This window comes from Adelges cooleyi, unplaced genomic scaffold (genome assembly GCF_023614345.1).
Source record: "Adelges cooleyi isolate 19-005CV unplaced genomic scaffold, UGA_ACOO_1.1 ACOO_flye_CR_arks_rails_tigmint_CR_PRNA_9, whole genome shotgun sequence".
Classification (NCBI taxonomy): Eukaryota; Metazoa; Arthropoda; class Insecta; order Hemiptera; family Adelgidae; genus Adelges; species Adelges cooleyi.
The window spans coordinates 3508624-3522794 of record NW_026096579.1 but is presented as its reverse complement, the minus strand read 5'-3'; the positions used below and the strand labels follow the sequence as shown (position 1 = coordinate 3522794).

Below are 14171 nucleotides of genomic sequence, written 5' to 3'. Positions count from 1 at the left end.
GTTCCTTAAGTATAGTAGACTATCCATTTGAAATTTGTTTAAACATGATTTTTTATTAGTTAATAGTAACCGATCAAAAACGAAATAAGTGAACAAATATTATTGTATTTCGAGTTGGCTTTCAATAGTACACTTGAGCCAAATATTGTACATAAAAACTAAATAATAACTGCAACAAATGATTAATACTTTAAACTCGTTTAAACATATGTTTAAAGCTGGTGAATTTTATTGTGAATACATTTCTAATTATTTCTAATAGAACATAATTTTATCTTTAATTTACTTACTATTTTGATAGTTTAAAAAAATGTACTTACGTTATTACTTCTTTAAAATTGTTATTTCGAATCAATGCCTTTACTCGTAGTAATTCTTCAGAGCACACCTGTATCAATACTAATTCTACTGGATAAACCTTTATTAAACACCACGATTTCTTCGACGATAAAAGTACCTATACAAAAAAAATTAGAACATGGTTTTCTATATTGCAACCTACAAGAATCTTAGCTAAAATAGAACCAGGTAACATTATACTATACTTACTTTCGAAAGTTTTAAAAAATATTTCGTTGTGAACAAAACTTAAGAAAAAAATGTATTTACCCTACATGGTTTATACAACCATGAGAAATAGTAGTCGATACAATGTAATATACACACTGTATAAGTATTATATTTATAGCTAAGTATTGCGTACATAAAAAAGTCAAAGTACCACGCATCGGTGTCAAATACAAAAAATGGAAATGTGTTATATAAATATTTAAAATAACATAGTCGGCAAAGAACAGGCCTATTGTGTAGGATTGCCACAACTTAAAAAAACATAGTTTTGAAGAAATTAAATTTTAAGATTGAAACTGCTCCCAAATTAGTTTTAAAGCTTTAATTTCAATACTTTGAAATTACTTATGTTATCCAATGCTTGTTATTTTAATATCAGGCTACTTAATTAAATTTTCACCAGACACCAGAAATTTAGGTTATTGTGATTTAGCAAAAAGGTTTTCAGAAATGTAAACTGCCACATTTGGTTTTTGTGGCAATTTTATCATTTCAAACCACATAATATTATGAACGCTATAGTGAGAAATGTGGCAGTTTTTTTTGTTAAACTTATTTAATGCTACATTATACAAAATGTGGCAGTTCATTATTGTTTCACGGGTGCCATCTGGTTAATATAATTATTACGTCAAAACGCCTAAAATCGAATAGAGAATCAGTCTTGATTTCTTAATTTTAGCTATAAAAACATCCAAACTATGCAAAATCTAAAAATGTGGCAGTATTATTTTTTCTTTAACTGCAAAATTGAAAAAAAATTCAATGCGAATACACATGTATTAAGAATGTATGTATAGAAACGTTGGTTGAGTTACGACATGAGACCATTTTGTAGATAAATATGATAGCAATAGAATTGTAGCCTTAACTAAAAACAAAACGAAATTTGTAGTAGTGGCAGTCGTACGAATAAATACCACGTATGTTTTTAAAAAGTCAATACATGACAGTACAAAACAACACAGTATTTTTTTTTAATATATTAGACAAATTGTTGGGGTTTAGTACCTATAGTATATCATTTGACTAGTAGTAAAGCTTTTAAATATTTTCAATTTGAGTTTTAAAACATATTTTCGACTATTGTTCGCACACAATATTAAACTGATACTCTTGCACCAATTTTTATATTTTTCAACTATAATTTATTTTGTGCTAATCATGTTTTTACGATTAATCGTGTTTTTTCTTACTGCAAAATTAGTCTTCGTTCAAGCAACAGATTCAAGTATTATATTTATCTATTTATATTATATAAATTATACATGTATAGGTTGTATGCTAACTTAATCAAGGTACCGAAGCAATGATTGTTCAGGAATATAATGTCCAAAACCTTGCTTGAAGTAATCATGGAATAATCATTACTCCGAATATATTATCAAATGGTTTATATAGATCTTCAATGAATCTTATAACAGGCAACAGCTTATAGTATGATTCAACGTGTTTTGTTGATATTAACTCTACGAGAACAATAATTGAAAGATTTGTAGAACTAGGAAGTTAAAAAAGGCAATCGTGTTATGTGACAGATTTAATAATAATTATTGGTTATTATAATCACTATTTAAAGGTTGTAGGGAATTATCTACATTTAAAAAATGATAATTACAATATCAAAAATTATATATTATTTTATAATCATCATTACCTATTATGTTTTATTACAACTATTACGATAGTATTACATCTAGAATTATATATTCATTTCTGTGTTGTTTTGAGAAAATTGAAAAGCTAATTTGTTAAATAATTATAACTGTATTATTTAGTATTCATTTAACTTTGATTTAGAAAAATATTGAGGAATGCTCCGGAACGATTACTCCGATTCCTTGTAAAATGAACCCAATATACTTTTTTCATTACAGGTGATGCAATAGATCTTGGTGATCACCAAGATTTAGATTTGGAGTTCAAACTTGACATGACGAGTAAAGATTTGTTGAATTATTGTTATAGTCATAGCACATTTCGTAGAACGAAACTTATCCCAAGGCAGTCTTTACTATACAATTCTTCTCAAAATTCGGAAGATACAGTAAGGGTGTTACAATGGAACGTTTTGTCGCAAACTTTAACTAATGGTGATTTTAGTAGTTGTCCTACTGAAGCATTGCTATGGGTTAACCGACGATGTCAAATACTCGATGAGATCCTGGCATTTAAATCAGATGTTATGTGCTTTCAAGAAGTTGATCATTTTGATTTCTTTAGCAGAGCCTTGGCCACTCAGTCATATAGTGGTGTATTTTTACCCAAGATATTTTCACCTTGTATTTTTAAAAAATTAAATAATGGACCAGATGGGTGTGCAATATTTTACAATCATCAAAAGTATCAGCTCTTAGGAAAACATGAGTTGGTCTATTTCCATTCAGCAGAAAATTCGAGTAGTCGACATGTGGCATTGTTAGTTGTACTAAAAAATAAAAGTTCGTTGAACAAGTTATGTGTAGCCACCACTCATCTCAAAGCCGAGAAAAGTGATAAGATGGCATTTTTAAGAAACCAACAAGGCGAAGAGCTTTTGAATTTTGTCACCCAATATACCAGTGACTGCCCGACTGTTATAATCGGTGATTTCAACGGTGAACCTACTGAAGCCGTATATACAACTATGATCAGTGACCCTCAATTAAACTTAAAAAGTGCATACAATACATTCAATAAGGAACCAGAATTTACAACATTGAAAATTAGGAATGGACGCGAAATAAAAAGAACTATTGATTACATATTTTACACTACAAAATACCTAACTGTTAGTGGCATAGTTGCCATGCCCCGTAAAAAATCAATTGGCAAAAATAGAATTCCCTCGTTTACCTATCCTTCCGACCACTTCTCTTTGGTTGCTGATTTATTCTTTAACAAACCATAAGGATTTCCTTATATTTTGTTAAAGAAAAAATTATAAAAAAAAAATAGAACTATTAAATATTCTTGTACATGACATTGAATTTGGTTTTGAAATTCCGACACACAACTTAGTAATATTAGTATTACTACCTCTAGGCTCTAACTTCCTCAGCCCCAATATGCTCCATCCTCACTGTGCCCCGACCCCACTGTATTGGTTTTTATTTACATTTTTGTAATTTAATCGCCTTGTCAACAGATGTTCGTAATTGTTAGTGTTACATATTAGTAAGTAATAAAAAATAGTAGTTTAACTTATTGTAAAAATAACTCTTTGTTTTATTTAATAATAATTATAAATTAAAATAATGTAAAGGCTATTATTTATAGTGTTTTTTATTAAACACTTCAATATTTTCGTAATTATAAAATAATGCATTTTCTCCTTCTTTTTTAAACCACTAGATATCACAAGGTCAACTTGTTTGCTGAGTCTTTTTTTGATCTTATCATGTGTTATTGGACTAGAAATTGTGTTAAACACATTCTAATAAGTACCCAAAAATAAGTGCAAATATGAAATGAAAAGTTTAAAAAAAAATTATAAGTTATGAAATGTTTCTTCTTCTTTGGTTTTTCAGGCCATCAAGACCATGACGCTAAACAAATTTCGTTCCATTTCTTATAACATTATTATTTTTACTAATTTGTATATATTTAAATAGTCAACCTTTTCCCCTTCAATATCGAGATTTACAGCTAAACCGTTTTATATATTTGTCCGATTAAAATTATGGGCTACTAAAACTTTTAGATTTTCTTTAGATACGGTGTTATCAAAATACGTTGAAAAACCAAAAAAATATGAGAGCTTATTGCTTAAGGTCTGAAAATTAAATTGAATAAAGACCTTATGTGAGTAAGTATATAACAGAACGACCAATAAAATTGCAGATCATCTTTGAACTAGGTCTAACTCGCTGAAATCAGCAAGTCAAATTAAAAACCAAGATGATTTCAGTTGAAAAAATATGTTATTCATATTATAACCATAGTGGTAGCTGAAAAACTGTGACCAAAGAAACCGATTCTTATCAACTGACGTCTGATAACAAGAATGATAACAGTTTACCTGATACCTCATGTCCTCCATGGCTCCATCAGCCATCATACCGCACTGTACCATTCGGCGAATACACCCGTAACCGTATTAAATTTTCACGGCATATTATTTATTAAGTTTTGTCTTTATTTTAATTAAAAGCATTTAAAAATATTTGACATACCTATAGTTCGTGATACATTGTGCAAGGTAGTTAGCCTACATAGTAGTAATAATTATTTGTATTTTAACTCTTACTTTACTTTATTATAACTTAATTTTACAGTTAAGTGTGTTTGTGAAATATTTCCAGCGTTAACTGTTAAGCATGCGGTCGGCTTGAAAAGTATTGTGTAAAAGTTACAATCTTGTATTTGTATAATGTCTGATTCAACGGAATCCGGGATCAGTTTTTTATCCAATTGGAAATTGTGCCTTGCTGTATCGGTACCTTGTCTTGCCGTTGGTCTTGGAGTTACATACTTCCTATATTCTAAAAAACCTGTCAGTTCCAAGACATCCAGTGACATCAATACTGATGTTGTCAAAAAAACCGAGAGCAATGGTGTTGTCCCAAATGTAAAGGATTCTAAAAAGGTTAATGATAAGATATTATTTTTAAAGCTATATTATTATGGTATTTATGTATAATACACATATTATTATATAATAGGTGTTAGTTGATCAAATAGAAGAATTTAAAAAGCAAGGCAATGCTGAATTTTCTAAGGGCAGCTATGACGCAGCTATCACATTCTATACCCAAGCAATATCTATGTGTCCGGATAATGAAAAAGGATTATTGTCTGTTGTATATCAGAATCGAGCAGCTGCTTACAGTAAATTGGTAAAGATATTAAATATAATCGTGTAAATTAATATTACAATACACTGGATTATAATCTTGATACCTAGTGGTTATACCACATACATTAGATAATCAATATATTATATTTTTAAATTGTTAACTGGCATATAAGCAATTTAAAATAAATTCTGTATAATCTATAATTATAATGTAAATAAGTTTATAGATGTAAAGTTATTAAAAAAATTTTTTTTATAATTCAACTGTAAATTATTCAATAATTATTCTATTATGTTATAGAACAACAATGAAAACTGTGCCAGTGACTGTACTAAAGCATTGGAACTAGTTCCAAATTATAAAAAGGCATTATCTCGAAGAGCCAGGGCGCTTTCAGAATTGAAAAATTTTAAACTAGCATTAGAAGATATCACTGCTGTTATCATGTTGGATCAATTTCAAAATCAAACAGATTTATTGTTTGCAGATAGTGTAATAAAGAATTTAGGTAAAATGATTAATAGTTTTTATTAATTAATATAGTTTTATACACTACACCCTTAATTATTTGTTATGGGACTAGTGTATGTTAATTAGTAAGTACGGCAATGATGATTCTTTACTGGTTATTTAGTTTTGATTCATATTATTTTAGCAGTCATAATAACATTTTAAAAAATTAGTCTTAACTTTAACATGGCCACGCAGAACCAATATTTATGATTGTTTTATAGGATAAACATCCGTTATCAAACTCATAAAATATAATGTTTTACAAAGGTTGCTAACCCTGTTTTTATAAATTTGTGTACCTTTGTAAATGTTGAAAATCTACCAATATACAACCCTTATAAATATTATATTCTTTAGGTTTGTTAATAGGCGTTTAACTCAAGTTTGTGAGCTATGTGGCCATGATTTTTACATAAAAATGTGTAGATGTACTAACACTTTTAGTTTTTCTACATGTCGTATAAAAAATTGATAAAGTAAATAGTTGAGACTGAATTTTTTTAATGATTTAATCAAATATAAACTAACCTTTTGTGACTTGTGCCTTTATATCAATTTTGTTGAATATTCTACTCATACTTTTTTAATTTTATAATTACAAATAATTATTACAGGGCAACAAAATTTGGCAGATTATACCAAGAATCATGTTTTTAATTTGCCTACTAAGACATTTATTGACAGTTACATGAAGTCATTCTGTGATGATCCATTTAACGATGAATTTTCTCAAGCTTTGTTGCAATCCGATGTGAAGTAAGTCATATAATATAAATTTTATAAAAAGTGACATAAATGTATTTTAAAATGTTACAAACTATAAATTAAATACATTTAAGCTATGCTATAAAATAATGATGTTTTAATTAAGTAGTTTTTGTGTTGTTTTTTAAGTTAAATAAAATGTTTAAATATTTTTAGTTCCGGACTCGAGTTGGCTTTGAAATGTATTAGAGACAAAAACTATGATATCGTTGAAGAAGCTTGTAAAGAAGAGTTGGAGAAGACTGATAATAGTTTAGTCCGTAGAACTTTAGCTTTAAATTTACTCGCTACATTCACTATATTACGAGGTGATTATCATGAAGGAATTAAAAATCTTACAGCTGTAATTGAAACCCCAGGAGTTCCTAATAAGGTATGATGTTAAGTAATTTGTATTCTATAATATTACACATAAATTTGTTTTATTATCATTTGGAACAATATAGTATTATAGTAGTATAGTAAACCTAGCCTTTTTTTCATCAAGTTTGTTTACATTGTTGTGTTCTGTTTTGTAATTAAAAATTGATTTTTCAGTTGATTATAAATTCGTTAATTAAACGAGCATCCGTATACCATCAACAAGAACAAGTGGAAAAGTCATTTGAAGATTTAAAAAAAGCAGAGGAAATTGATCCTAATAGCTCAGTAGTGTATCACCATAGGGCTCAAGTAATATATGTTTTTTTATAATAGGTATATTGATATATAGATAATAGAATTTTAGCAGCCCAACGGTGATTGTACCATCAGTGTACCAACTGTTTTCAACTCTTCCTAGATTCTTTGGTCTTTCCTTGTTTGCGGTGTTTTTACGCTAAGCCAACAACTGCTCTTTTTTTCCCCTCTGCGGTGTTTTTAGCCTTGGGCTAACAACCGTGGTCCTAGTCCTCTTCTGTCTTTGGTGTTTTCAGTTTCATACTTACAACCTTCCTTGCTTTATATTCTTTTATTAGTGATTTTTCTGATATTATTATCTATTGGTTCGTTTTATTCATTTTTTATAACTATTTCTGTACTCCGGACATATATTGTAAGTAAAAAACTCCAAACTTTGTTTTCCAAGCATAGTGATAATTCACCAACAGTGTGCTGTTTTTGTTTGTTTAAATTATCATAAATTATTATTAATATTTATGTACATAATTTTATTCATATGCTAGTAATATGTTTCTTAAAAATTCATAGATTTACCTGTTACAAATGAATAGTGAAAAGGCAGTTGAAGATTTTCGAAAAGCTGTTGAACTCAATCCTAAATTTGTATTGTCAAGTGTTCAATCGTGTTATGCTCAATACATGCACGCAAAACAAATGTCTAACGAGATGGATGTTGAAAAATACCTGAGAAAATTAAAAGAATTTGTAATTAAACATCCAGATAACGCTGAAAGTTATACACTTTATGCTCAAGTAATTGTATAGAATTCATTTTTAATATCCAATAAAATATCTAATATTGGCTGTTATTTTGTAATGTAGGCATTAACTGATAAAGAAGGGGCATTTGAAGAGGCAGATTCATTGTTTAAGAAAGTACATGAAATCTATCCCGAAAACGCTACATTCCTAGTTCACAGAGGTATTCACTTAGATATATTTATACTAATATAATGTGTTGCATCGCAGTTATTAAATAAATGGATACTAATATTCACAGCATTGATCGCTCTATCATGGAAAAACTCGTTTGAGGATGCGTTCAGTTTTCTAGATCAGGCGCTTAAAATTGACCCTAAATGTGATTACGCTTACGAAACCCTGGGAACACTATACATGCAAACGTGAGAAATTATTATTGCTATAAAGTTTTAAACATACTATATTTATTATACATGTATATTTAACATAAAATTATGTAAATAAAGAAAATTTAAAAATAAATCTGATAGAAATGTGAATAAAGTATGTTTATAATACTAATGTTTATATTTCAGTGGTAAATTAAATGAAGCTGTCGCCTGTTTGGAAAAAGCCATAAATTTAGCAAAATCGGAAAAAGAATTATTGCATGTGTTTTCATTGAGAGATTCAGCTAGAGCGCAGTTAGCAGTTGTCGAACGGCTAGGTTTGACACCACAAGTATAGTTGTTCAAAATCAAGCCAATTAAAATATTCTTATCTGTTGTATCCAAACATTTTAAATGAATGATTAAAGTATTTTTACAATAATTCTAAAATTGCATATAATATTTTGTTATTTATTTTTACATTTTAAATAGAAAATTTGTTTTTAAAAATAATTTAAAAAAAATAAAAAAACTATACTTTTATTAGTATTTTAAATAAAATATAGTATACGAGTATTTTATATTTTTTTGTAATACTACATTTATAGTTTAAGCATTTAAAAAAAAAGCTGTTTAAAAGATAGGCATAATTCAAATAATAATAAAATTATTTTAACTTTTTTTTTCCTCAATCGGCTTGCAGCATTTTAAGACAAAGACCTCAACTGCAAGACACAAAATATGCGACATGCCACTATTTTTCATAAAGTTCTTTTTCTTATTAAGAAAACAAAAAAACAAATTTGTCTTTAATGTGTATGTTTTAATAAGCTGAAGTAAAAATAACTTGACTATCCAAATGGATTTTGTTTCACTATTATTAGTCAGAATCAAGCCTAGGCATAATATAAATACATTTTGATTAAAAAGTAAAATAATTAATAAAAATAAAAATGCATTTAAATTAGGTATTACTTAAATAATAAATAAAATTGTATTTTTATTTTAACGAATTTAAATAACAAATAAAAATGGAACTAAAAGTTTAAAAAAATGATTTTTTTTTAATAAAAGTTTAAAAAATTAAATTAAATTTTTATTGAAGAGCTATTTTTTATTTGTTAGTTAAATAAAAAATAATCAGGTTTGACAGTAAATGAACAGTAAAATTTTCTTTAATAGATTTAATAGATTCTTTGGTCTTTTCTTATTTGCGTTGTTTTTGGCGCTAAGTCAACAACCAAGGAAACAAGAAATTCCAAAAAGTCAATGACTCGGAATTGAAAACTAAAGTGTTGTAGTGAAAATTATATTAGCATTTATTTTCAAAATTGACAGGCTGTTTCGTTGCGTCTGCTGTGTGTCTCGTGAACTTATCACAAATTTCGACAAACCATATGATTCTAAAAATTAAAATTAAAATAGAAAAAATATAGTAGGTTATTATAAACCTATTAGTTTTTGTGCTATTTATTTAAAATGTATATTAGTTAAAAAATAAAATTCCCAACAACTATACTCAACACTTTTGAAACAATTATATAGTTATAATATAGAATATATAGTTCTAGGTGCCGCCGGGCGCTGATTTATAAATTTAACAATGATTATTTTACCGACTAATTGTTGTATGTATTTATCATTTATTGTGTGTGTATATTCTAGATATAAGATGTGTGAATATACTGAATGCGATATTTGTTTTATTGAGTTTGAAATTACAAAACTATACTGGCCTAGTCTGTATAGCGATCTTCAACATTTTAAAAGTACGCATACAAAAAAAACCCAATTGGCACATATTAATACATAGTGTTAAACATTAATTTTGTTCTAAAGGGAAGTTGGATTGAAAAATCATAATTAAAGTTGTCGAGTAATTTATCAATTTTGTTTTTAAATGATTGCAAAATTTGATATTTATAATTATAATTACACTCTATTGCCCTAAAGGGCGCAAATAAACAATTCGTCTTCTTCTTATTATTATTAAAAGGTTCACTGAAGACACACCCATTTATTATGCATCAATGCTACAACATATTAAAAAAATATAAATAAGAATGTTTCATTAAAAAAGCACTAATAAAAAAAAGATGGTCCGACTTAAATTTTGTAGTGTTATGAGTGCTTTGGCTACTTAATATGGTATAAATTTGTAAGGCCTTTAGGTCTGAAATATTACCAAAATGGCGTTCGCTCATTCGTATATTTATTAAGGAGCAAAGGATAGGTAATATTTGGCAAAACATTATCTAGTAGCTATTTTAAATATGCCGACTCTTTTTATGTTGGAAAATTTAAAAATATTAAGTTATTCTAGGTTTAAAACTTTTATATTTTATTAATTATTTTATATAAATATTTTCTCTTTCTCGGTTATAAACAATTTAACTTATATTTAGACATAAATATAGATCTGCGTGATACACAACAAACTACAATATAAATTAATTTGCGAGGTGAATATAGAAGCATTTTGGATTCAAACAAACTGAATTCCCTATTTAATCTCTAAACACACTGAGACACATACTTGAGAGGGGGCTACACCCGCATATTTATTTAAGGGTCCGGGATAGGCAATTTTTTTTGCAAAATTTTAGTTTTAACGTAAAACTATAGTGTGTATTTATTAGTGCGGCAATGGCAATTCTTTTTTGGTAATATAATTTTTTTACCAGATTATCACAGCGGCCATACCGTTTTTAAATATTTGTGTAAAAAATTGAGTACATAAGCAGCTGATTGTCGCGTTGCTATCCAAATATTTGAAAACTATATTGTTTGCTAAAATAACAGTTTACGGTTACAGTTTATTCGTTACCTTCATTGTCGTTGCAACTGTACGCGTCCAGTTTGTATGTAAGTACGGTTATAATTTGATAATACATATTACACCCTATGTATCGCACACCTAGATCAAAACTGTAGCAACTCAAAAAACACCTTTTTGCAGAAATCCCAAAAAATGTATTTTCAAGTTAAATTACGTTAATAAAACGGGTTTGTACAATCAACGTACGTGCACTCCGGGCAGAAACTAAAGTTTTAAACGGTTTTGGTACTTAGAACTGTGGGATTAGTCATTTTGACAAAAGGTCCCTACAGCGCCATATTTTGGAGGTGATCGAGATAAATTTAAATTTGTTTTGTTGGTTCGTTCAACTTAGTTTGTAAAATCCGAATACACAAATAACTAAAAATGCCCACTTTTTGAGTTGTTACAGTTTTGATCTAGGTGTGCGATAGCATATATTAGGGTAGACCTTATTTTTGGGTTCGGTGGAATTTCAAAAAGGAATTATATTCCATACACATTATTGTATTATATTATTATTATTCCTAGAGCTACCAACTGTATACAGCTTTTTCTATCCTAAATATATAGCTCCGCTGAATCCATTTTGTTTGGTCTATATAAAAGTTTTATACGAAAAACATGCACTATTGAATTTAAAGAATACACATTTTCTGAGAGATTTAGTTTTGTTGATTTTTAATAAAGTAATAGTATATTGTATAATATATATATATATATATATATATATATATGACCAAAAACCTACTATATTTATTATTTACATATTTTTAAATAGCTATAACTAAATACAATTTCGAAAATTCGCTAACGACAGCCCTTAAAAATAATTGTAGTGTTTAGATTTAATATTAGGTGTTTTTTACAGTAAAACTTTTCGAAATTCAATGCAACACTGATCTGCGCCCACACGACGTGTTTTACATAAAATTTAGGTAAGCGATTTCAGAAATAAGTGATGAATATAACTTTATTTAATTAAGTAATTCCAGCAAAATATCATTTTTATACTAAAACCTTTTTAAAATAGAATTGATTTTCGATTTAGGACGTCGTTTAAGGAACCCGAAAATAGACAATATTTTTTTCGAGAGGGTTATATTTTGGATTGGAATTTTTTTTTTTTACTAAATCGGGTTCAAAACCCCGTAAATGTTCAGGAAAATAACAAGTGCTGTATTTGAAAATCAAAAACAAGTACATTTTTAGGTTTGACTGTATACACAATACAACAACAGCTTCACTCACTCTTGTTTTGCCTTGTTGTTCACAGTTCAATAATTTCAGCTTTGGTCATTTGACCGTCGAACATTATTATTCATTGTAGCCAATATATTGTATTGTTTAATTTATTGATTATTAAGTTGTTTAGATAAATCGCACAAGTAACAACACAATGGATCCCGTTTTGGAAAGCTTGCGGGCGGGTGAATTCGAAATCCGTTCTAGATTTAATTTTTGGAAAAATTACAGCACAAATAACTATGGTAAGATATTCAATTTTCGTTGTAATTTATGGAAAAAAGTATAAAAAAAAACCTTACACAGAGCGAAATGTCAAACAACTTCCGCTGGGAAATCGGGTGAAAAAATTGGTTGCCGAAATTGAAAATGGATCGGATAATAATATTGAGTTGACCATGAGCAATAACGACCATCGTCATAGACTGGTCAATTGTACTGATATGTCGGACGTGGTCACACAAATATTAGAGTGTCGAATTGGTTTGATTACCGATTATGAGTTTAAGTCGACAAGTTCATTATCTGACGTACCCCTACAAATCATGAATTGAAAAAATGTCTTCGGAATAATGTTTTGTACTAATAGTAATCATATTACAATGTTATAAATTCTTTAAGTATATTATTTAAATACATCCATGCTTTTTTTCCCATCATGTCTTCTCACCCGCGTCACGGACGCCGCCGGGCCAAATACTATTGGGTGGTCTCAGACCCCTGCAGGTTTTTCCGTCTTCTTCGCTCTCCGATAGGCCTCACACTTCCCGCTGCCGAGATAGTGATGTTGTAATAGGCCTTTGGTGGGCCCTCCTCGGCAGGCCTTTGTTCCGATCGGCTCGGGGCCTTCGCCGATCGGCTCCGCTTGCCTTTCCGGTGCCGTGGACACCTCACACGGCCTGATCGGACGACTTTTGGATTTTGGCATTCTGGGACCCTGGTATCTGAAAACAGTTTTTTCGAATTTCAAACCCCCCTCCGTGGGCAGGCTTTTGGTCCGAATCGAACGCGGTCTTTGCCACTGATCCCGGCTCGGTCTCCCGTTTGCGTAGACACCTCACACGTCCAATTTGTTGCGGTGCGCCCCCTAGCGGGGTTTTTGAGCGTAACTGCCACTTAACGCACTCCGTATACGGGCCGCACACGGAGTGGTGCGAAAGCACAAATGCTGTAAACCACCCACTTGGAGAATTTATAATGTTTGTAACATTGTTTTGTTTAATTATTATTATTCATGTTTTCTAATTTGTAATAATATGTAGGTACACATTTTGTATAATATGAAAATTTATAAAAATTAAAAAATAAATTTGTAAATATAATAGTTTTGATTAATAATTATTGTTTGTTTTTGTAATTTGTATATTATATGTGTAACATACAAATTATAAATTTTAATAAAATCAATGTATTATTCAGCATATTATTAATTCAGTTAATATAATAAATCGTGTCTATCATTAAGTAAAACATGGGAATATTATTTAGAGCTTATACACGATTATAAATTGACACTTAAAAACTGTACATTAGAAGTATGCAAGATATATATTTATAATAATTCGATTATTATTAAAACTGATGTGATCTGATCTGATGTACATTTCGCACATGATTATTTTAGGTATTCGTGATTATTATTATATTATTTTCAAATTCAAACATTTTTATTATCATATTAGAAAAAATGTTCAGGGCCTATTTATATTACCAGTTACCACCTTAGACACTGTCTATGTGTCCAAGGCACAC

The 14171-nt window shown here is 28.9% G+C and overlaps 2 protein-coding genes and 1 long non-coding RNA gene across 4 annotated transcripts; all 3 read left to right on the top strand.

Annotated features, from left to right (window-relative positions):
- The first annotated feature begins 1587 nt into the window (after nt 1-1587).
- LOC126846771 (nocturnin-like) lies at nt 1588-3763 on the top strand. The gene is made up of 2 exons (XM_050586560.1): nt 1588-1801; nt 2448-3763. Exons 1-2 carry the CDS (start codon nt 1735-1737, stop codon nt 3458-3460), a joined length of 1080 nt encoding a protein of 359 aa, XP_050442517.1. The 5' UTR covers nt 1588-1734; the 3' UTR covers nt 3461-3763.
- An 822-nt stretch (nt 3764-4585) lies between these two features.
- Nucleotides 4586-8809, top strand: LOC126846357 (mitochondrial import receptor subunit TOM70-like). 2 transcript variants are annotated; one of them, XM_050585691.1, is made up of 11 exons: nt 4586-4750; nt 4854-5137; nt 5214-5387; nt 5649-5856; nt 6476-6617; nt 6783-6999; nt 7164-7298; nt 7815-8039; nt 8109-8208; nt 8287-8410; nt 8564-8809. In XM_050585691.1, the coding sequence occupies exons 2-11, from the start codon at nt 4922-4924 to the stop codon at nt 8712-8714; spliced, it is 1692 nt and encodes a 563-aa protein (XP_050441648.1). In that variant the 5' UTR covers nt 4586-4750; nt 4854-4921; the 3' UTR covers nt 8715-8809. The 2 variants fall into 2 exon arrangements, with proteins under 2 accessions (XP_050441648.1, XP_050441649.1); XM_050585692.1 differs by having other exon boundaries at nt 4827-5137.
- Nucleotides 8810-11189: 2380 nt separating this feature from the next.
- On the top strand, nt 11190-13676 carry LOC126846861 (uncharacterized). The gene is made up of 3 exons (XR_007686941.1): nt 11190-11221; nt 12542-12664; nt 12726-13676. It is a non-coding gene; the product is annotated as an uncharacterized LOC126846861 (long non-coding RNA).
- The last annotated feature ends 495 nt before the right edge of the window (nt 13677-14171 follow it).

Excerpts from the sequence above, each read along its gene's own strand:
- LOC126846771 (XM_050586560.1), top strand. The coding sequence starts at position 1,735 with ATGTTTTTACGATTAATCGTGTTTTTTCTTACTGCAAAATTAGTCTTC. Across the intron at positions 1,802-2,447 it reads CGTTCAAGCAACAGATTCAA|GTGATGCAATAGATCTTGGT; the intron begins GTATTATATTTA and ends TTTTCATTACAG.
- LOC126846357 (XM_050585691.1), top strand. The coding sequence starts at position 4,922 with ATGTCTGATTCAACGGAATCCGGGATCAGTTTTTTATCCAATTGGAAA. Across the intron at positions 7,299-7,814 it reads TGTATCACCATAGGGCTCAA|ATTTACCTGTTACAAATGAA; the intron begins GTAATATATGTT and ends AAAAATTCATAG. Across the intron at positions 8,040-8,108 it reads GTTATACACTTTATGCTCAA|GCATTAACTGATAAAGAAGG; the intron begins GTAATTGTATAG and ends TTTGTAATGTAG.